General features: G+C 35.8%; 1 protein-coding gene across 1 annotated transcript in view; it reads left to right on the top strand.

Moving 5' to 3' along the window:
• Nucleotides 1–23583, top strand: part of STXBP4 (syntaxin binding protein 4) — a 186704-nt gene that overhangs the window by 37868 nt on the left and 125253 nt on the right. Inside the window, exons 7-8 of the mRNA XM_037810123.1 lie at nucleotides 12051–12147; nucleotides 14540–14631. Coding sequence (XP_037666051.1) covers nucleotides 12051–12147; nucleotides 14540–14631 — 189 coding nt within the window. The remainder of the gene's footprint in view (nucleotides 1–12050; nucleotides 12148–14539; nucleotides 14632–23583) is intronic.

The following is a 23583-nucleotide window of genomic DNA, read 5'->3' as shown; positions in this document are numbered from 1 at the left end:
CCGACTTTTGCTCTGGAGAAGCTAAGAGAGGACAGACGCCCCAAGAGCAACTGAGAGTGGCATTTTGGAGAGAAGCTGAAGCCTAGAGAGGAACATCCTGGGAGAAAGCCATTTTGAAACCAGAACGCCAGAGCAGACACCAGCCACGTGCCTTCCCAGCTAACAGAGGTTTTCCAGACCCCATTGGCCATCCTCCAGTGAAGGTACCTGATTGTTGATGCATTACCTTGGACACTTTATGGCCTTAAGACTGTAACTGTGTAACCAAATAAACCCCCTTTTAGAAAAGCCAATCCGTTTTTGGTATTTTTCATAACAGTAGGATTAGGAAACCGGAACAGCAGTTTTCTGCCATTATTCTGTGGATATTCTTTCTGCCCCCATCTCTCTTTCTTCTTCTGGGACTCCCATACTGCATATATTTGCGTGCTTGATAGTGTCCCATAAGTTTGTTAGTCTCTGTTTGCTTTTTAAAATTTTTTTTCCTTTCTGCCGCTCAGCCTGAATCATTTCAATTCTGTCATCTTTGAGATCACTTATTCTTTCTTCTACCACTTCTAATCTACCATTGAAACCCTCTAGGGAATTTTTCATTTCAATTATTATGCTCTTTAACTCCATTATTTCTGTTTTGTTAGTTTTGAGAATCTCAAAGCAATTTCCATATTGTTCATTCATTGTTTTCCTCATATCCTTTAATTCTTTCTCTGTGTTTTCCTTTATTTCCTTGACCATATTCAGGATCATGTTTTTAAAACTCTGTCCAGTAAGTCCCAAGTCTCTTCCTCTTCATTGATGGTTTCTTCGTTTATCTTGTTCCTTTGGATAGGCCATCATTTCTTGTTTCTTTGTTTGTCTTTTAATTTTTTGTTGCACACTGTACATTTTAATATTTTCAAGTGTTACCTCCGGGATTTATTCTCTGAGCTGTCCATCCCTTAAGTTTGTATCCAGCTAGTGAAATGACAGAGATTTTCTTGAATGCCAGGAGCTAAACAAAACAAACAAACAAAAAGGAAAAGCACATTTCACTGTCTTTGCATATTGGCTCTTTTGTGGCTGGTGGTATCCTTCAGAGCTTAGCCCTCCTATCAAGATCAGCCCAAGGCATGTGCGAAGCGTAAAGTCCTCTCTGTCTTATCTGAGCCTCTGTGGAGCCAAGGAGCCTCCTTGTTTACCTGGGCTTGTGCTTGGTAGAGGCCTTAGGAATTCTCCATTTATAGTTTACAGGCATTCATGTGAATGTCCCCTCTACTTTCTTTGAAATAGACTTTCACCCCCACCTGGGTGCTCTCTTGAGTAACTTAATGCAGATAGTCCTTTGCCCCAGGCTGCTTTAACGTAATTATTTCTCACATTGTCCCAGCTGTTTGCAAGCTGCTTTTCTGCCCTTAGGCCAAAGTCTGGGAGAACCAGCCTGAGACAGGTTCTCCAGCTTAGTCTCTCAGACTTCCATCTGGTAGATTGGCACTGACATACATGCACCCATTACATTCATAGGGGCCACTCTGCTCCCTCAGGAACAGGGCCAGGGACCCACAGCAGGAGGGAAAGGGGACCAAGAGCTTCTTCTATAGCTTTTAAAGCTTTCTTGTTTTAAAGTTTTCTTGATTCATCATTTGCCTAGTTATTGCAGTCCTTTAATTGTTTCCTGTAGATTTGAGAAAGGTTATTGTCTTTAAGATTTCTCTGCCACTTTTGCCTGAGAAGGATTGGAACAATGGCCATCCTCAGAGCTAGCTCCCAGCAGTCTGAAATAGATGATCAAAAGAAGTGATCTGCGATCAGACCACATGTCCTGGAGTTTGGAGGACTATGTTATGTCTCACCTGCCAGGAGCCTGAGCTGCAGTACCACTGCTGACCTCCAGAAGGCTGGGGGAAGGGGAATGTAGCCACTGCAGGGAGAGTGAAACTCACCTAAATTGTTGCAATTTACCAGCCTTTTCCTCCCACTCATCCCTGGATTCTATACAGTGTCTGATTAGACTCCAGAATTTCAAAATAGTTGTTTCGGACGATTTTGACAGTTCAGTAGGAAATGATTCAGAGGGACTAATTTCTGGGGCTTCTTACTGTCTCATCTTTCCGTATTCTTCTGTAGGATTTCCCCTGGTTTACCATTTTACTTGAGGGTGTTGTCTTTTGGGGTTCCTGTGTTATTTGGGTGACTTAGTCCTGCTTCCCATCTGTTGACCCTAGATGCTTATCTCTTGCTCAAAGCCTTTGGGCTGTCAGCAATTAGCAGACCTCTAAGAGCAGAAGTAGCTTTTTGTACCTACTTTTTTGTATGTATTCCTGTTTTCTTCATAAATGTTGTCATCAGTATTTCTCCTGAGCTCAGATAAGTAAGCATTTAAGGTTTTTTAACTGCTGCTGTTTACTTGTATCTTGTGATTTTTTTTTTTTTTTAAAGGCAGGGTTCCCAAAGGATCATCCCTGTATTGTCAGAAATAATTTTTTAACCTCACATATATTCTAGAAGGTATTATTATGTTAATTGTATAGATGGAAAAACTAAGGATTATTTTAACAATTAAAAACAGTTATGGACTTTCTTGAGAATGGTTTTACAATATATATTAAAATTTAAATTATGCTTACACTTTGAGCTAATAATCCCTCTTTTAAGAATTTTTCCTAAGTAAATAATTGGACAAAGGGACAAAGATGTTTGGAAGATCATTCACAGTGGCTCTGTTTATATATTAGTGAAGAATTGGTGACAGTGGGATATTGATTAACTATATTATGGTATATTTAAGAACTGTAATCATTAATACGGAATGCTATGTGTAATGTATTGAGTCAACAAATTTTTCAAAATAGTCTGTATAGTTTGATTCTTTTTTTTTTTTTTAAATAGATCTAAACATAGGTAAAAGTCTGAAAGCTCTGCCTACCAGAATATTAACTGTGGTTATCGCTCACTGGTGAACTTTTAGGTGTTGCCCAGTTTTTTCTAGATATGTTTCTATATTTTAAAAAATTTCTCCAACCAGGAAAACATTAGATATGCAGTCAAGGATACATCTATATTATGTTACTTTTGTGATTTTACCCTGCTCCCTTCATCCAGTCTTGTAACAGATCAGAAGAGGTCGTAAGTATATCAAATCCAGCCATCTTATATTACTAAACTAAAGATAAAAAAAAATTTTTTTTTTCAACAAATACTTATCATTTGCTTCCTCTGGACAAGGCACTGTTTTTTAGATACTGCAAAGCAAATGGACAGTGACTTTTAATGGGTGGAGTTTCTTTTTGGTGTGATAAAATTGTTCTGGAGTTTAGATAGTGGTGATTGATGCACTACTTTTGAATATTCTAACAGCTACTTAATTGTACACTAAAAGGGTGAACTTTATAGTATGTGAATTATATTTTAAGCCACCCTTGAGCAGTGAAAGTCTTATAGTGATATGTACAGAATGGTACCCTCTATAGAAAAATTATAATTTTAAAAGCTATTCATTTGGAAATATGTGAAGTAATACTATAAAACATGCTTGGGAAATGTCCATAAGAAATTCCATGAAAAGAGAGCATAAAACAAGTGAAAAGTTATGCCCAAAACTGGGAGAAAGCATTTGCAAAACACATAACATATAAAGTATTATTATCCTGTTCTAGTTTCCTAATGCTGCCAGAATGCAAAACACTAAAAATGGATTGGCTTTTATAAAGGGGGTTTATTTAGTTACACAGTTACAGTTACTTAAGGCCATAAAGTGTCCAAGGTAATGCATCAACAATTGGGTACCTTCACTGAAGGATGGCCAATGGCATCTGGAAAATCTCTGTTAGCTGGGAAGGCACATGGCTGGCGTCTGCTCCAATTTCTGGTTTCAAAATAGCTTTCTCCAAGGATGTTCCTCTCTAGGCAGCAGCTCCTCTTCAAAATGTCACTCTCAGTTGCTCTTGGGGCATTTGTCCTCTCTTAGCTTCTCCGGAGCAAGAGTCTGCTTTCAACGGCTGTCTTCAAACTGCCTCTATTCTCTGAGCTTCTGTGCATTCTTCAAAGTGTCCCTCTTGGCTGTAGCAAGCTGGCTCCTTCTGTCTGAGCTTATATAGGGCTCTAGTAAACTAATCAAGGCCCATGCTGAATGGGTGGGGCCACACCTCCTTGGAAATTATCCAATCAGAGTTATCACCCACAGTTGGGTGGGGCACATTTCCATGGAAACAACCTAATCCAAATGTTCCAACTTAATCCCCACTAATATGTCTGCCCTCACAAGATTGCATCAAAGAACATGGCTTTTTCTGGGGGACATAATATATACAAACCAGTACATATCCCAAATACATAAAGAATTTCCACTAGTCAATCTAGTCAGTCAGGAAAAGGCCCACCAATACTACTCCTAGGTGTATACTCTAAAGAAACTTATCCCTGTTCTATAGTAGACATGTACAAGAATGTTCATTGCTGCATTGTTTATAGCAAAAAACCCTAATGTCCATCTACAGGAGAATGATGAATCGATTGTGTCGTATTCATTGAGTCAAATATTATTTAACAGTAAAAATGAATGAATGGATAGAGGGGCAAGATGGTGGCATAGAGAAGAGTGGAAGCTAAGTAGTCCCCCTGGAACAACTACAAAAAACCAGAAATAACTAGTAAATAATCCAGAATAACTGCAGGGGGACAAACGAGACCATTCACTCATCATACACCAACTTAAATTGGGAGGAATGCCCGAGAACACAGCATAAAATCTGTAAGTAAAACCTGCGGAACCAAGTTGTGGGACCCCCTCCCCCATAGCCAGAGCTGCAAAGCCTCGTGGTGCCAGAGAGAAGCTCTCTCCCAGCAAGCGAGTATAGCTCAGCTGAGCTCCAACTGGGGTTTTAAGTAGTGAGTGTGAACTGCTCACTACAGGTACGCATCCCCAAAAAACAGACAGAGGCTTTGGGTGACAACTGACCTGGAAGAGCCGGAGGGTCGTCTTGGACTGGGTCTGAAGGGGACTATCTGTTTCTTTTTCGGCTCAGTGGAGAAAGCCCCAGTCATTTTCAGTTTCCAGGGCTGTGAAGTGGAGAAGGGTGGAGACAGCACAAGCAGAGAGCAAGACCATTGAAATGCTAATGACCTCCACCTGGGGGCTCTGTCTTCTCTAGGAGGAAAGGGGTGGGGCCCTTTCCATTCAGAACCAGACCCCAGAGCCTGGGGGAACACGGCCATACCTCCTCACACCAGTCAAGAATTATAGGCTAACAGGCATCACCTGCTGATACTATATTACCATTTCCACCCTGCAGAAAAGCACAGTGACCCGAGGCATCAAAGGATGGAGCAATTTTATAAGACACACCTGCAGGGAAACCAGATACTGAATATTTCTTCCCTCTGGGACCTGAGCCTGTTCTGGTCTGGGAAAACCTGATTTGGATAACCAAGGAAACCATGCCTAGACAACAGAAAATTACAACCTACACTAAGAAAAACAAAGTTATGGCCCAGTCAAAGGAACAAACGTACCCTTCAACTGAGATACAGGAATTTAAACAACTAATGCTGAATCAAATCAAAAAGTTTAGAGAAGATATTGCAAAAGAGATAGAGACTGTAAAGGAAACACTGGGCATGTATATGGCAGAAACCAAAAGTTCAAAAAAACATCTAGTAGAATCTATGGAAATGAAAGGCACAACACAAGAGATGAAAGACAGAATGGAAACATACAACAGCAGATCTCAAGAGGCAGAAGAAAACACTCAGGAACTGGAGAACAAAACACCTGAAAGCCTACACGCAAAGGAGCAGATGGAGAAAAGAATGAAAAAATATGAGCAACGTCTCCAGAAACTCAAGGATGAAACAAAGTACAATAATGTACGTATCATTGGTGTCCCAGAAGGAGAAGAGAAGGGAAAGGGGGCAGAAGCAAAAATAGAGGAAATAATTAATGAAAATTTCCCATCTCTTATGAAAGGCATAAAATTACAGATCCAAGAAGCGCAGCGTACTCCAAACAGAAGAGATATGAATAGACCTACGCCAAGACACTTAATAATCAGATTATCAAATGTCAAAGACAAAGAGAGAATCCTGAAAGCAGCAAGAGAAAAGCAATCCATTACATACAAAGGAAGCTTAATAAGACTATGTACGGATCTCTCAGCAGAAACCGTGGAGGCAAGAAGGAAGTGGTGTGATATATTTAAGATACTGAAAGAGAAAAACCGCCAACCAAGAATCCTGTATCCAGCAAAGCTGTCCTTCAAATATGAGGGAGAGCTCAAAATATTTTCTGACAAACAGACAATGGAAGACTTTGTGAACAAGACACCTGTCCTACAGGAAATACTAAAGGGAGCACTACAGGGTGATAGAAGACAGGATTGTGTGGTTTGGAACACAATTTTGGGAGATGGTAGCACAACAATGTAAGTACACTGAACAAAGGTAACTATGAATACGGTTGAGAAAGGAAGGTGGGGAGCATGTGAGACACCAGAAGAAAGGAGGAAAGATAAAGACTGGGACTGTGTAACTTGGTGAAATCTAGAGTATTCAACAATTGTGGTAAAATGTACAAATATGTTCTTTTACGAGGGAGAACAAGCAAATGTCAACCTTGCAAGGTGTTAAAAATGGGGAGGCACTGGGGGAGGGATGCAATCAGCATAAACTAGAGACTGTAACTAATAGAATCATTGTATTATGCTTCCTTTAATGTAACAAAGGTGATATACCAAGGTGAATGCAGATAAGGGGGGGATAGGGGAGGCATGTTAGACACTTGACATTGGTGGTATTGTCTGATTCTTTATTCTACTTTGATTTAAGGTTATTTTTCCTTTTGCTGCTTCCTAGCTGTCATTTTTTTTTGTTTCCTCTTTCTTTTGCCTCTCTACCTTCTTTGACTCTCCCTCCTGCCTTGTGGAAGAAATGTAGATGCTCTTATATAGATAATGGTGAAGGTGGTGAACACATAAATGTATGACCATGCAGAAAACCATCGATTATTTACTTGGGATGGAATGTATGGTGAGTGAACAAAACCATATTAAAAAAAAATGGGTTGATGACAAAACCTCGAGGGCAATATACTGAGTGAAATAAGCCAGACACATTAGGACAATTATTGCAGGGTCTCACTGATAGGAACTAATTATAATATGTAAACTCATAGACATGAAATATAAGGTACCAAGATATAGGACGAGGCTTAAGAATGGGGAGTGGTTGCTTAGTATGAGCAGAATGTTCAATTAGGATGAACTTAAATGTTTGGAAATGAACAGGGGTGTTGGTAGCAAGATATGAGAATAACTAACAGCGCCGAATGGTGTGTGAATGAGGAGGAAAGGGGAAGCTCAGAGTCATATATGTTACCAGAAGGAAAGTTGGAAGTCAAAAGATGGGAATGTATAAAACTGAATCCTATGGTGGGCAATGTCCATGATCAGCTGTACAAATACTAGAAATCACTTCCATGAACCAGAACAAATGTATGACAATACAATTAGAAGTTAATAATAGAGGGGCATATAGGGAAGAACTATATACCTATTACAAACTATATACTACAGTTAGTAGTATTTCAACATTTTTTCATAAACAGTAACAAATGTACTATATCAATACTACGAGTCAGCAATTGAGGGGGGTTGGTTAGGGATAGGGGAGGATTAGAGTTTCCTTTTCTTTTCTTTTTTTTTTTTTTTTTCATCTTTTACTCTATTTCTTGTCTGGAGTAATGAAAAGTTTCTAAAAATTGAACAAAAATTAAGTGTGATGGATGCACAGCTGTATGAGGGTACCCAGGGGCAAGTGATTGTACACTTTGGATCTTTCGATAATTGTATGATATCTGAACAATCTCAATAAAAATGAAAAAAAAAAGTAAAAAAAAAAAATAATAATTTGCCCCCCCCGCATAAAAAAAAAGGAATGAATGAATCAGTGTTACAGTGACATGTAGCAAGATGGATGAATGATAGAGCCATACTGTAGAGTGAAGAAAACAAGTTTCACAAGACTAGCTACAACATTTTTATGAAGCTAAAACACCAGCATACCGGGGTTACCTACAAATTTGACAAACCATTTTGAAGTAAATGGTATGGAAATAATAAACACATTTGATTAATAATGGCTTTTACCTCTGGTGATGTAGGACAGGGGTGTGTGATATGGATGCAACCGTATTAGCAGTGTTGTAATTCTTAAATTGGGGGATGGGCTCATGGATGTTTTATTTTATTGTCCTGGTTTAAAACTTATATTTGTTGCATATATGTTTTTAGTATGTATCAAATATTATATAATAAAAATAAAATGCTTGGGAATATTAAATTAAATATCTGACAGTTGTTACCTCTGGGGAGAATTTCAAAAGGGGCTTTTGTAATGTTTTACTACATTCAAAAGCTGAAGTAAATAGAATTAAATGCTAAGATTTAATGAAATAGTGTAGTAAATATCCAAGAATTTTATAAGTTGCTGTACAAATCTTTCATAATTTAAAAAAATTATGCTGTGTAAAACTATAAGAAAAGTCATATAGCTTACGAGGTCTAAGAATTATTGCCATAAAGAATAGAGTACTAGACCTTTGTAACATTGTTTAATAGTAAAAAGTTGAATATAATCTAAATTGCAATCAAGAGGAATGGTTAAATAAAATGTTCAGTACAGAGAGTGCGTTATTGGAACAAGTTTGAAAAAGCATGGAATTGATCTAAATTGTAGAGAATAGAAAGCTATCTGTGATGTATTGATATATTTTTTTAAAAAAACAGACCACTATAGATAGTGTAATTTCAATTTTGCAATATATTTTATATATTTTTAATATACAACTACTATATTCATAGAAAAATATCTGAAAGGTTATACACCAAGCTTAATATTGTTTATATGTAGAGCAGTGTTTCTCAAAGACAGAGGGTTACATTTCCCCTTAGGGGACATTTGGCAGTATCTGGAGACATTTTTGTTGTCACAGCTGGGAGGCGTGTGGTCCTACTGGATCTAGTGGATGAATGCCAGGGATGCTGTTAAACATCCTACAATTTAGGACAACTCCCTACGGTAAAGAATTATCTGGCCCAAAATGTCAGCAGTGGAGAGACTGAGAAATTCTGCTCTAGAGTGTGGATGGATTATAAGGGATTCCAAATTTATGAACTGTATTGCTTAAATACTTTTACAGTGGAGTTATATGTGGAGATAGGCAAACATATTTATATGTGGTAGAAATAGATATACCAAGCAAATATTATTTTTAATAGGCTTATTATTATTTGCATATAGACTTTTAGGAAAGAACATTACTAGAGATAGAAAAAGTTGATTATATAATGATGAAAAGAATAATTCATTCATGAAACATAAGAGTCTTGATTCAAAAAATTCCTAACAATATAGTCTCAAAATATTTCAAGTAAATAGTTGACAGAATTTCAAGGAGAAATTTATAAATCCACTAGCATAATGGGGGATTTTAACACACCCACTTTCTTGAATTGAAAATTTAAGGGCATGAAAAATTTATAAGAGTATAAACTCTGCACCTTGAAATTGGACAATTCACATTCTTCTCAAGTCCCCACAGAATATTTATGAAAGTGAACAAAAAGATATCTCTTAAACTCTTATATATGAAAATTTAAAAACACCTCTAAATAATTTGAGTAAAAAACATGGCTAATAAGCAAGTAAAGGAAGCTCAATCTCACTTGTAATCATGGAAATTCAGCTTAAAAACAACATACTATCTCATATCTACCACACTGATAAAAATTAAAGCATGAAAACACCAAACGCTGTTAAAAATGTAGAGAAATAGGAATGCTTATATATAATACTGGTGTGCAAGAATTATTATAACCAGTTTGGAGAGCAATTCTACAATATTTTACGTATTGACAATGCATTTCCTGATATACTGTAGAAACATTTTCACACAACTATACAAGGAGACGTGTAATTTTTTATAATAAAAACAGATTGGAATAATTATAAAATCTCATCAGACAAGTAATGAATAATAACGTATAATATATACATACAATGGAATACTATTTGAAGTTAAAATAAGTAAACTAATTTTGCAGATAGCAAAATTGAAAAATTGTGATATAATATTGAGGTAGAAATTAAAATAATCAGAGTTATTCTTTTATACTATTTATGTAAATTTTAAGGATGAAAAGCAAGAGTACATATTATTCAAAGATACATTCTTATTTAGTAATAGCATTAAATCGTGACTAGGAGGGATACACCAACCTTAGGATAATGCTTACTGCTGAGGAACAATAGAGAAAGCTTTCAGCCAAGCTTATAATGTTTTATTTCATATATTTATATTTCATATATCTATACTTATTTCATATATATGTAAATTTCAAGCAAATGTCAATGAATGTTTGAGGATAGCGGACACATGAGTGTCCTTTGTATTATTTTATTTACTTTTTTTTTTGTAGTTTGGAACATTTCATAACTAACGGGAAAAGAACACAGAAAAGTTAAGAATCATTACTCTATGTGATGTTAGGGAAATATTTTTGACTGCATAGATAGGGCAGGCAGAAGATGCTAGACTAAGCTTTAAGAATCAAGAAATCTTTCCTGATATTCTCCTTCTCTCCATTCTTCTTCTGTCACCTATATATTAACCGTTTTGTATCCTGTGTACCCTTCTATTAAATCACGTATTGTACCTTATTACATTTAATTACATGTTATTCCCATCTTAGAGATCATAAGCTTTTTGAGAGTGGGGACTGTAACTTGTTTGTCTATCCCTGTGCATAGTTTAGTGCCTTACAAATTGTAAACACTAAGTAAATATTTGTTGAGTGATGTGATGAATGACTTAACAGATTCTAAAGGAGGAAGAAATTTATAACGGGATAATGACTAATATTAAACTTGGCATACCTTTTCGATCTAATGTGATTAACACTGTGTATATGTTCTTGATAGAATCTAATAATAGGGCATCCAGTCAGGCCCCATGCATTATTAAGGTTAGGTTTTGCTATCTCTAGAGAACCAGTAATATTCAATTAGAAATGTATTGCTCTCACACCTAAAAGAAGCCTGAAAGAAGGTAATCCTAAACTAGCTTGGAGGTCCTACAGTGTTAGGGACCCATGCTCCAACTCCCTTGCTCTACCATCCTTATGAGGTACCTCATAAACCAAGGTGACTGCTGGAATTCCAGCACTTTTTTATTTATTTATTTATTTTTCTTTTTAAAATTTGGCCCAAAGAAAGAAGGAAAAGGGACAAGAAGGACCCACTGCTACTTGTAACGAGACTTCTGAAGTATTCTACAATGCTGCCCCTTATATTTCCGTGGCTAGTACATAGTCATGCAGCTTCTTCACGCTGCAAAGGGAGGTGGAGAATGTCTTTTATATGGATGGCAGTGTTCCTAGCTACAAACTGCAGTTCTGTTACTGAAGAACAAGGAAAGAATGAACATTAGAATATAAGTAGCAGTCTCTGCCATTTTTAACCAGCGATGGATGCTGAAAGAAGGTACTTTTCTCATAAGGAAAGAGATGGGTGTTAGAGACAACTTTTTAGTTTGCTATTTGTATGAATCTGTCACTGACAAGCCAAAAGTTAGAATATTTTTTATTTAACCCATTTCCTACCAACTTTCAATTTGATTTCAAAGACAAAAAATTTACAAAATATTATTCATGTTTTAGAGTGCTACTTATAGAAATTGAAGTTAGTAAGATTCCCTTGCTATTTTTCTTCTGACAGATTGTATAGTTTAAACTGAGAATTACTTTGTTTTTGGTTCTTGTGCTCTGCTTCTAGTTTTGGCATTAGCAAAGTGCTGGTCTTTAAAAAAAAAAATGGAGGTGGTGGTAGAATTAGGAAGCTAATATTTTCCAGGTATTTAGTCCATAAATAGTTGCAGGCTTTCCTTGGGCATCTAATTCTTCATTCTGGTCACTGCACCTGTTATTGATTTTTTTCATTGGAATGTAAAATAAAGTTATAATTAAAAGTTTTATTCTTTGGAGATTTAAAAAATTGCTTCATATGAGTCTTCTTCCTTCTAGGCTCTAAATTATCTTGGTATTCAGCCCACGGAGGAGCAGCACCAAGCCCTGAGGCAGCAAGTGCAAGTAGATTCAAAGGGGACAGTGTGTTTTGGAGGTAATGTTAGGTTCATCAGGTTGTATTATAAGAGAAACTTAGTCAAAGAGTTGTAATGACTCATTTTCATTAAGATTAAATGTTCTTTAAGAGTTTGAGAAGGAGAGAGAAAAAAATGAAACCACATTCGTTTCAAGTTCCTTAATCAAGACTCTAAAGACTCAGCTAGAATTTCTGGCCTTGCTAGGTCAGCAGAAAGGAGAAATTCATTAGAACCTTTTAGGTCCTAAATATCATCATCATATATTTTTTTAATTATTGCATAAACATTCCTTTAGTAATAACAAAAACAGCAACAATAAAAAAACAATAAGACAAAATGTGAAAGCCCTAATTTTACCGCTGTGAGATTAATTCTAATTCTTTTTCAGCTCATATGATTTATTAAATATTTTTATGATGCTATATGATTATTCTTATTAAAGAGAGCATAATATAACACTAATTTATCATACTATAATTTTAAGCCTTTCCATTATTGGGAATTTTGATGTTTTCTTAGTAGCTGATAAATAAAAATAATACTATATTTAACATCATTGTGAATATAGTTTTTTCTTCTTTTTCTTAAGATAAATAGCCACAAATGGTTTGAAATTTTGATAGGTATCAATAAATTGTTTTCAAGAGATATTTTACATGTGTATTTTCTCTAGCACTTGTAATGTTTGACTGTAACAGTTTTATTGTATCCTCAACAGCATTAAGTATTTAATTGTTTTTTGTTTAGTAGATGCAACATTGTATCATTTTAAAATGTCAGTATTGCTAAAAAAGTAAATTCACCTTTTGTTTTTGAAGTGATGAACTGATCATTCCCAAATAATAAGGAGCGTAAGATGCAGAAATATATGTATAACAAAAACCACAATATATGAGGGCAAAAAGTGAATGAGGCAAGTAAATGAATTAGTGGTCAGAGGCAGGTAAAGCCCAAGTGTCTGAAGAGATAGAGAATCACAATGGGGAAGAGCTGGTTTGTCCCTCAGAACCCTGAAAACTTAGGAATTGCAAGCATGAGTACTACAGAAGAATGGGTTTAGGCAGGGCATTTAAAACAGTAAGACTGTTAGAAAACTGTATAAGGAGCAATTATAAATGCTGTCCCCTGCTCCCCCTCGAGCAGTCCAGCAACTTTTATGCCTCCAAGGAAGAAGAAGTGTATTTTCTTGAGAAATTAAACCAGAGGGATTCTGGACCTATGGTTGTTAGCAGTTAGTGAATTTGGGCAAGTGTATTGGGAGTCATCACTCATATCACACACCCAGATTGTCAGTAAAATTTTCAGCCATGTTTATAATGTATGTAGACAGAAGACTGTAGGACTCTTTCTGACAAAACTGGATAAAAATGTCAGCTAGCTATCTGATTGCCCTGTAGTGAAACCCAACAATTGTCAAGGCAAGTTATGGACTCAAAATTTACAACCAACATTTTTAGTGCCTGGTGTTTAACTATGAACTTATGGCCAAGGGTCACCAGACATTTGGAGAAGTCCTCCAAAATAAAATATAGATCCCAAACTAGTAGACAAAGAAAAACAGGGCTCAGTAAAAAGAGAAATAATATAAGAGCAGAAGAAAGCTTCAGATTAACTATAATTAGCATCTTTTATAAAAGGATAATGTACCCATGAAATCAGAGTAGGATGTTGTAAAATAGGAACAATCAGAGAACATGAAAAGGATCCTTGGAAATTAGGATAATAGCCAAAGTAAAAAACACTTGAGGATATATAGATGAATAGGTTACACTCTGTGTTCTGAAGAAGCTTACAGTTTGCTGGGCCTATATCAGGTAGCATTGTATAATGGCTAAGAACAGAAACTCTGAAGTTAGACATGCATTAATGGAATGTTTGTCCTATGACTTATTTGCCTGGTGGGCTTGGGCAGTTTACTAAACCTGCTTAGCCTCAGTTTATTCATCTGTAAAGTAGAGAGGATAAGAGGACCTATCTCGAGAGATTGTTATGAGAATGAAATTGCTAAGCACCATGCCTGGCATATAGAGGCTGTTATATAAACGTTAGCTGCTGCTATAACTGTTATTAAACCCTTGAATCCTTCCAGCTAGAAAAGCCATAAGTCATAATATTGCCATATATTTCAGAAAAGGTTCTATTCATTATACGAGAAGTGAAGAATTAGATATGGCTATGATTTGTATTTTCTTTATTATTATGTTACCGATTTATTAATTTTAGCAAAGTTAACTGAAATAAGTTAAAACCTGTCTTTCTCCTTATTTGAACTGTCAACTCAGTATCATTTTAAGATAATTTATGTAAAAACATTAATTATAACAATAGCTTCAACTTCATATGGAAAAAGTAAGATTTATTTAGATGAGTTCAAATGCTCTGTTCTTCATAAAATGTATTCCATTATAGATTTTGTCCAGGTTGCCAGAAGCTTGTTTTGTTTACAGTTGGATGAAGTAAATGTTGGTGCACATGAAATTTCCAACATCTTAGATTCACAGGTAAAGTATGCCCTACAGAATTGCCTTCACTGCATGTAAATCATAAGTCTTCAATGGTATATGTCATATTTGCAGGCTTTTTTATTTTTCATTTTTCTCTGTTTTTAAAAGTAAAAGTTCATATTGATCTCCTCCATGCTCCTCTCTCACTATCCCTCCATGCTACTCTTGTCCCTAAATTTACTGCAATTAACAGTTTGGTATGTGGAAGGATATACAGTATAGCTAGCTAGCTAGCTGGACAGATGGTTATCATGTGTGTGTGTGCGCCCATTCTATCACAATTTTAAAAAAATTTCTATGTCAGTAGAATATTTACCCAGAAAAGTACCCAGATCACAAGGGTATGACTGTGCCGGTTTGACTGTATTGTGTCCCCCAAATGCCATTATCTTTGTGGTCTTGTGGGACAGACGTTTTGGTACTGGTTAGATTTGCTTGGAATGTGCCCCACCCAGCTGTGGGTGGTGACTTTGGTGGGATACTCCCATGGAGGTGTGACCCCACCCATTCAGGGTGGGCCTTGATCAGTGAAGCCATATAAAACATGCTGACTCAAAGAGACTGGACAGAGTGCAGCTGTGAGTGATGTTATTTGAAGAGGAGCAAGCTTGCTAGAGAGGAATGTCCTGGGAGAAGCCATTTTGAAACCAGAACTTTGGAGCAGACGCCAGCCACATGCCTTCCCAGCTAACAGAGGTTTTCCGGACGCCATTTGCCATCCTCCAGTGAAGGTACCTGATTACTGATGTGTTACCTTGGACACTTTATGGCCTTAAGACTGTAACTGTGTAGTGAAATAAACCCCCTTTTTATAAAAGCCAATCCATCTCTGGTGTTTTGCATTCTGCAGCATTAGCAAACTAAGACAATGACCCTGTGAATTTTTACAGTCTGAACCATCCTCATGGAATTAGCACCAAGATCATGAAACCTACATTAAAGAAACACCTTACCAGGACCCTCGATGCTCTTCCACACTGGAGTTCCTATCCGATTACTAGTGTCCACCTCACCCTCCAGGGTTAACTACTATTTTGTCTTTTAACAGCATAAATTAGTTTTTTCTGTTTTGTACTTTATATAAAATGGAATTATGAAGTCTGTTAACTTTATTGGTCATTTGTTCTGCAGAACTTTGACATTCATATTTCAAATCTTTTCATCTTTTTCATTATAGATGTTTCATATTATTGTGTCATTAAGGAAGGGGAAAGCCTTATTCACAATTTATATCACATGTAACTTACATATTTATTTAACTTGGCATTTATTATTATTTTTGCATATCCTCCAAATGGATACCCGTTTGTCATTGTTCCACTATCATTTACTGAATGATCCTTTCTCCATTTTTGCTATTGATTTTAAATATAAACTTTATACTAAATTTCTATCTAGGTAATGCAGCTCTATTTCTAGACCTGCCATTCTGTCCCATTGATCTATTTCTCTCTGCCAGTACATTATTATTTTATTTACTCTAGCTTTACAGTTCAAGGTTCATTGTTAATGTGTAAGTTAAGTCCTTAACTTTTTTTAAATTTCTTAATTTCTTGGCTTTGCTCTTCTAAATTAGCTTTAGAATAATTTTTCCAAGGTCATAAAAGTTCACTTTGAACTTTTTTAAAGATTGAAATTACATTTACTTTAGTTTTGCTTTGGGAGAACTGACATTTAAATAATATTGTCTAGCACAAGAACATGTTCTATTGCGCCAGTCATTTACATCTTTACTGATGTTTTGGGTAGAGAATAGTATAGTTTGCTTCATATACATATTGAATATTTCTTATTTGGTTTATTCCTAGGTATGTTATAGTTTATGATGCTCTAACAAAAACAAGCAAACACAAAAGCTTAACAAGTCAATTGAGGAAAAGACAATTGAGCCACTTTTACTCACCAAAAAGAGACACATGAGTAAAAAAGAGAATAAAACCAGACCCTGTTGTTCAAGACTCTGAGATGGTTGTAGGGGTAACCACAGTGGAATTTCCCCACTCTCACTATCAGCTTCCTCAATCACAGATCAATTGATATGGTTTCAGATGAGGCATGACACACTTTTCAACACACACAAAATAAATAAATAAATAGACAACAAAAAAAAACACATGGTAATTACCCTACAAATAATACAGTATTTTTTATTTGTTCCTGGTAAGCCACTTAACAACAACAACAAAAGGGTTCCTGTATGTGTTAGAGATACACAGTGACTTTTATAGTTTTTCAAACTGGGACATCAATGATGGTCACATAATACTTGCTGGTCTGAAATTCCGCAGAGAGATGTCGATGGAGATGCCACACTGGGCCCTTTATTCTGGTTCATTGGTTTATTTGTCTTTCTCTTTATTAATACCTCAGGCTATGGCTACATAAAGTCTTGATATTTGATAAGACATGTTGCCCCACCTGTTCTTTTTAAATATTGCTTTGCCTATTCTTTACTCTTCCTGTGCATATAAGTTCCACCAGAAATGTTGTGTTATTGAATTTATAGATTAACTTGGTAAGAATCAGTCTTATAAATTTAGATCTTCCAGTCTGTGTAAATGTTTTTACTTCTCATTTATTTATATCTTTTTTTAATGTCATTCAGTAAAATTTTATATATTTTTTTCCAATGGAGTCTTCATTAATCTGTTAGATTTATTTCTAGTTACCTTACATTTTTATTGCCATTATAATTAATGGTGTCTTTTTTAAGTTTATTTATACAAATATAATTTATTTCTATGTTTTCATCTTATATCTGGCAAGCTTGTTGAACTCATTTGTTTTTCATTTCCCAGAAAGTCCTGCATTTTTTTGTTCAAATGACACCCTTCCTGAATTGCTAAAATTTCCATGTATTTATATTTATCTTTTTTTTGTTTTGTTTTCAATTATATTTTGAAATGATACATATGGTCAGTGAATTACCTTGAACAATGTTAGAATCCCTTAAACTCAAGCAAGGAAATAAATGTATTATGTATTTCTAATAATTTTTTCTGTTAGTTTAAGCTTAAGACTCAAAATTGTAAACTTCTTTCATGATTATATTTAAAGCTCTCCTCTTTTCAAGCAGTATGCCTTATTTGTAGGAAGTTTGAATACCATTCATTGTAAATACATAGTTTTAGAAATATACAGTATAAGTGTATAATTAATTTATTGGACACAATAAGTCTGATTGTACCAATAAAAAATGAAGTGTTACTTTTTAAATTTTCAAATCATTCTTTTTTATATTTAGGAAGTAATCTCTTACTGCTAAGCATATTGTCTATTGCAGTCACCTAAAGACCTGGTTGGTTGGTAGCTCTCAGGAGAGCACCCAGTTTTTGTGGATTTGAGATGCTGCTTTATCAGAATTGATACTGTAGCATTTGGGGAGGAGAAATAAAGCTGGAGGAGGACTGTTTTACTTCTGCCTTGCAGCTTTTATGTGGCTTCAGGTGTCCTATATTTAGTCTACCTAATGTTGATAGCAGAGCATTGTTTCCTTACTGCCAAACAGTTCTCAAGGCTACCATACCTTCTTCTGATTAGGAAAGACACAAGTTGGCTGGCTTTGCCACATGCCGAAGTGGGGAATTCAGAATACTTTGTATGAGCATTCAAAGCCTCTTTAGCAGCTGCAAAGAGACAGTAGTGTTCCACATTGGTAGTTTACTTCTTTCTTACCAACATGATTTTAGGGCAGATAAGAATATATTTAGTCTGTGATACTTTGATAGCAAAGCCAGAGTGCTGAAGGCAATTATGCAAGATCTTCTACCCACCAATAATTTCCTGTTTGTGGCTTCAGATCACAATGTTGTGCAATAATCATTACATTAATTTATAAGATTTCCTTTGTTGAATTTTGCTTGTCAACACAGAAAAGAAGATGTCTTCATAAAATATTGGCTTTCCTTTTTTTTTTTTTAAGTGAAATCCACAAGAATATAATTTACTTCACCTACAGTCACATATATAACTGACGTGAAGTCTCAAAACATTAACTTTCGTAAAAATCAGTGCATTCATATTTAACATTCAGTTCTATTTCATTTAAAAATTTTGTTTTGTAATCCACTAATGGGTCACATCCCACAGTTTGAAAAAAAAAATAAAAATTACTGCATATATCTAACATTTACAAGAACTTTTTTTTTTTTTTGCCTTGAAAAGCAGTGTCATGCCTCATCTGAAATCTGAAACCATATCAATTGATCTGTGATTGAGGAAGCTGATAGAGTGGGAAAATGCCACTGTGGTTACTCCCTCAACCATCTCAGTGTCTTGAACAACAGCATCAGGCTTTATTCTCTGTCTACTCATATGTCTTCTTTTTGGTGGGTAAAAGTGGCTTAATTGTCTTTTCCTTAATTGATTTTTTTGTTATAATTTTTTTTATTAGGGCAGTTGTAGGTTACAGAAAAATCATGCAGAAGTCACAGAGTTGCTGTATTGCCCCGATACCAACACACACACACACACACACACACACACACACACACACAGAGTTTTCCTTCTTAACATTTTGTACTAGTGTGGTAACTTTGTTACAAATGATGAAACAATATTATTCTTATTATGCTGTTAACTATGGTCCATATTTTATATTAAGGCTTACATTTTGTGTTGCTTTTGTTTTGTTTTTATTCTGGTGACATGTGTGCAACCTAAAATTTCCCATTATATGCATTTAAAAATATACAGTTCAGTGGTGTTGATTATATTCACAGTGGTGAACCACCATCTCCACCATCCATTATCAAAACTTTTCCATCACCCAAAACAGAAACTGTACCAATTAAGAATTTACTCCACATTCCCTACTGACACCCCTGCCCCTGGTAACCTGTATTTTAGTTTCTGACTTTATTAATTTGTCTATTTGAATTATTTCATATAGGTAAGACCATACAATGTTTGTCCTTCTGTATCTGGCTTATTTCACACAACATGATGTATTAGAACCTCATTCCTTTTTCTCCTGAATAATATTCAGTTGTGTATATATACCCCATTTTGTTGATCCATTTGTATGTCAACAGACACCTGAGTTGTTTCCAACTTTTGGCAATTGTGTGCAAATATCTGTTCCATTCTCTGCTTTCACTGCTTTTGGGTATGTACCTAAAAGTGGGATTGCTGGATTATTTGTTAATTCTATACTCGACTTTCCAAGGAAATGCCAAAGTGTTTTCCAAAGCAGCTGCACCTCTTTATGTTCCTACCAACAATGAATGAGTGTTAGTATTTCTCCACATCCTCTCCAACACTTGTTATTTCCCATTTTTAATTGGTAGCCATTCTAGTGGGTGTGAAATGGTATCTCATTGCAGTTTTGATTTGTATTTCTCTAATGCCTAATGATATTGAGAGTCTTTTTGTGAGCTTATTGACATTTGAGTATCTTCTTTGGAGAATTGACTATTCAGATCTTTTACTCATTTTTTAATTGGGTTGTCTGTCTTTTTGTTGTGAGGTTGTAGCTGTTCTTTATGTGTTCTGGATATTAAACCCATATCAGATATATGGTTTCCAAATATTTTGTCCCATCCTGTAGATTGTACTTTTTACTTTCTTGATAAAGTCCTTTAGTGCACAAAAGTTTTCATTGTGATGCTGTTCCATTTATCCCTTTTTTTACTCTTGTTGCTCATGCTTTTGGTGTAATGGCTAAGAAACCAAGGCCTAACAGAAGTTTCTGAAGATGTTTTCCTAGGCTTTCTTCTAGGAGTTTTATAATTTTGGTTCTTATGTTTAGGTCTTTGATCCATTTGGAGTTAATTTTTGTATATGGTATGAGGTAGCTGTCCACCTTCTGACTTGACTGGCATAGGAACACTCTGGTGGATTTCACTTTCTTAAGAGTATACTTAGTGAGTGAAACTTTTATAGTCTCAGATATGACCTAGGTATTTTGCGACTATTATTGGTTAGGGCTTGGCATACTGTGGCCATTTGGAATATCTAGCTGGGGCTTACATAAGAGTAACATCCAGGGTAGCCTCTTGACTCCATTTGAAATCTCTTAGCCACTGTAACCTTATTTTATTACCTTTCTTTTTCCTCTTTTGGTCAAGAAGGCATGTCCAATCCCTTGATACCAGTGCCAGTCTTATTCCTAGAAGTCGTGTCCCATGTTGCAGGGAGATTCACTCCCCTGGGAGTCATGCCCGTGGGGGGGGGGGGGTTAATGAATTTATTTACTGGGTTGGGCTTATAGAGAGAGGCTGCATCTGAGCAACAAAAGAGGCTCTCTGGAGGTACCTCTTAGGCATAATTATAGGAGGGCTTAGCCTCCCTTTTACAGCCATCAGTTTCACAAGAGCAAGCATCAAGATCGAGGGCTTGACTTACTAAGAAGGGGGTTCCTAATTTCACATCGCATATATTCTGTCCAAGATAAACAATCAGTATCTCACGTTATATTCCCTTAGTTATACAATCATCACTCTCAATTTTAAACAATTATCATAACACAAAACATCCCGAAAGTCTTATCAGCCCCTAATCATCCCTAGTATTAGTGTAGTACTGGTAAGGTGTTCCTATTATAGTCTATAATATGAAATGGGTAGTTTTTCCACATACCACTCTGTTGTTAAATCTTTGTACCAGTGTCATACCTTAGAAGCATATCATGTAAAAACTTGCTTATATTTGTAGTACTAATCTGTAGGATACATGCCTTCAAACAACCACTTTTGACCATGTTTGCCTTCAGTACTTGTAATCCCATTAACGAACAATCTTCACCCCTGTCCATTCCCATACCTTTAAGTTCACCCTCATTAACATGTCTATACATGTTAGGTTATCATTCACTAGCTTCTGTATATCTCTAGGTCCCCTGTATTCAACATTATAAGACACTTATTTTACATGGTTCAGGGAGTTCACATTAGTGGTAACATTCAATATCTCTCCTTTTGTGTCTGACTTATTTCACTCAGCATTATGTCTTCAAGTTTCATCCATGCTGTCATATGTTTCAGGACCTCGTTCCTTCTTAATGCTGCAAAGTATTCCATTGTATGTTTGTGTGTGTATACACACACACACACACACACACACACACACATACATACCTCATTTTGTTTACCCACTTATCTTTTAAAAGACACTTGGATTGTTTCCATCTCTTGGCAATTGTGAACAGTGCTGCTGTGAATATCACTGTACAAATGAGGAGTTCCCATTTATCTATTTTTTTTATTTCATTGCTTGTGCTTTGGGGTATGGTCAAAGAAGCTACCTTCTAATACTAGGTCTTTAAGATGTTTCCCTACATTATCTTCTAGTTTTGCGGTATTGTCTCTTAAGATTTTGGTCTTTGATCCACTTTGAATTAATTTTTGTGTTGGGCATAAGGTAGGGGTCCTCTTTCATTCTTTTGGATATGGCTATCCAGTACTCCCAGCCCAATTTGTTGAAGAGATTGTTCTCTCCCAATTCAGTGGATTTGGGGGCCTTATCAAAAATCAGGCAACCATAGATATGGGGGTCTATTTCCAAACTCTGGATTTTATTCCATTGATGAATACGTCTATCTTTGTGCCTGTACTATGCTGTTCTGACTACTGTGGCTTTATAGTAGGCTTTAAAGTCAGGAAATGTAAGTCGTCCTCCTTCATTCTTCTTTTTTTGAATGTTTTTGGCAATTCGAGGTCCCTTTCCCTTCCAAATAAATTTGATAACTAGCTTTTCCAAGTCTGCAAAGTAGGTTGTTGGAATTTTGATTGGAATTGCATTGAATCTTTAGATCAATTTGGGTAGAATTCACATCTTAATGATGTTTAGCCTTTCTATGCTTGAACAGGGAATACCTCTCCACCTCTTTAGTTCCCCTTTGTTTTCTTTTAGTAGAGTTATATAGTTTTCTGTATAGAGGTCTTTTACATCCTTGGTTAAGTTTTTCTTAGGTACTTGATTTTTTTTAGTTGCTTTTATTTCTTTTTATTATCTTTCATTTCCATAAGATCCACTCTTTTTTTATTTACTCTTGCAAATTCTTCTTTATGCTCTTATAGGGTCTTCTTCATGTTCTTTATATCCTGAGCCATAATATTGATATTTATGTGTATTTATATGATTAATTGCCCCAAATTTTGTTTCTCTTCCAGCTTATTAATTTGTTTGTTTGGCTTCTCCATATCTCTTATATCCTTGAAGTGCTTTGTAATTTTCTTCTGGCTTCGGGGCAATTGCTTGTCTTGACAGGGTTATTTTGGGAAGTGCAGAATTAATTGAGTATTTTATATAATTTGGTTTGCTGGAGTGCAATTTCCCAATTCTACCTACCAGCAGGTGGAGCTCTTGAGGTACAGCTTGCAGAGTGCGGTTTCCCTAACCTACCAGTGGGTAGCACTCTTGAGGTACAGCTTGCTGGAGTGAGTTTCCCTAACATACTAGCAGGTGGCACTCTCAAGTAGGTCTTCCCTGAACTTCTCCTTGCGGTGGGCGGAGTCCAAACTGGCCAGGTAGCCAATCAGTGCACCAGTTTGGGTAGAATTGACATCTTATAATGTACCCTCAGGAAAGCACAAAAAATCTGAAGTGTACAACTGGAGAATTTCTATTATATAGGTTACATGTAGTCATCACTCAGAAAACTCCTTCATGCCAACTTCCCAGTCGGTTGCCACCCCCACCTCTCCAGAGGAACCATTATTCTGACTTATATCAGCATAGATTTGTTTTGTCTTTTCTTGACTTTCATAATTAATGGAATCACACAATATGTACTTCTTTGTATCTGTTGTCTTTTACTGATCACTTTGTCTGATTCATAAGATTTTTTGAGAATGCAGTCTTCTAAGAAGGATGAATTAAGTGCTGAATCAGTATGTTCTACTTTTGTATAGTTAACAAAGAACTTTGGGATTGGATGATGTGACATTTGAAACCAAAGATTTAATGATCTTACAGTGATTCTAATCACCATTGCCATATTAAAAAATT

Source organism: Choloepus didactylus, chromosome 18, assembly GCF_015220235.1.
Source record: "Choloepus didactylus isolate mChoDid1 chromosome 18, mChoDid1.pri, whole genome shotgun sequence".
In the NCBI taxonomy this organism is placed as follows: domain Eukaryota; kingdom Metazoa; phylum Chordata; class Mammalia; order Pilosa; family Megalonychidae; genus Choloepus; species Choloepus didactylus.
This window is presented reverse-complemented; position numbering and strand designations above follow the sequence as displayed.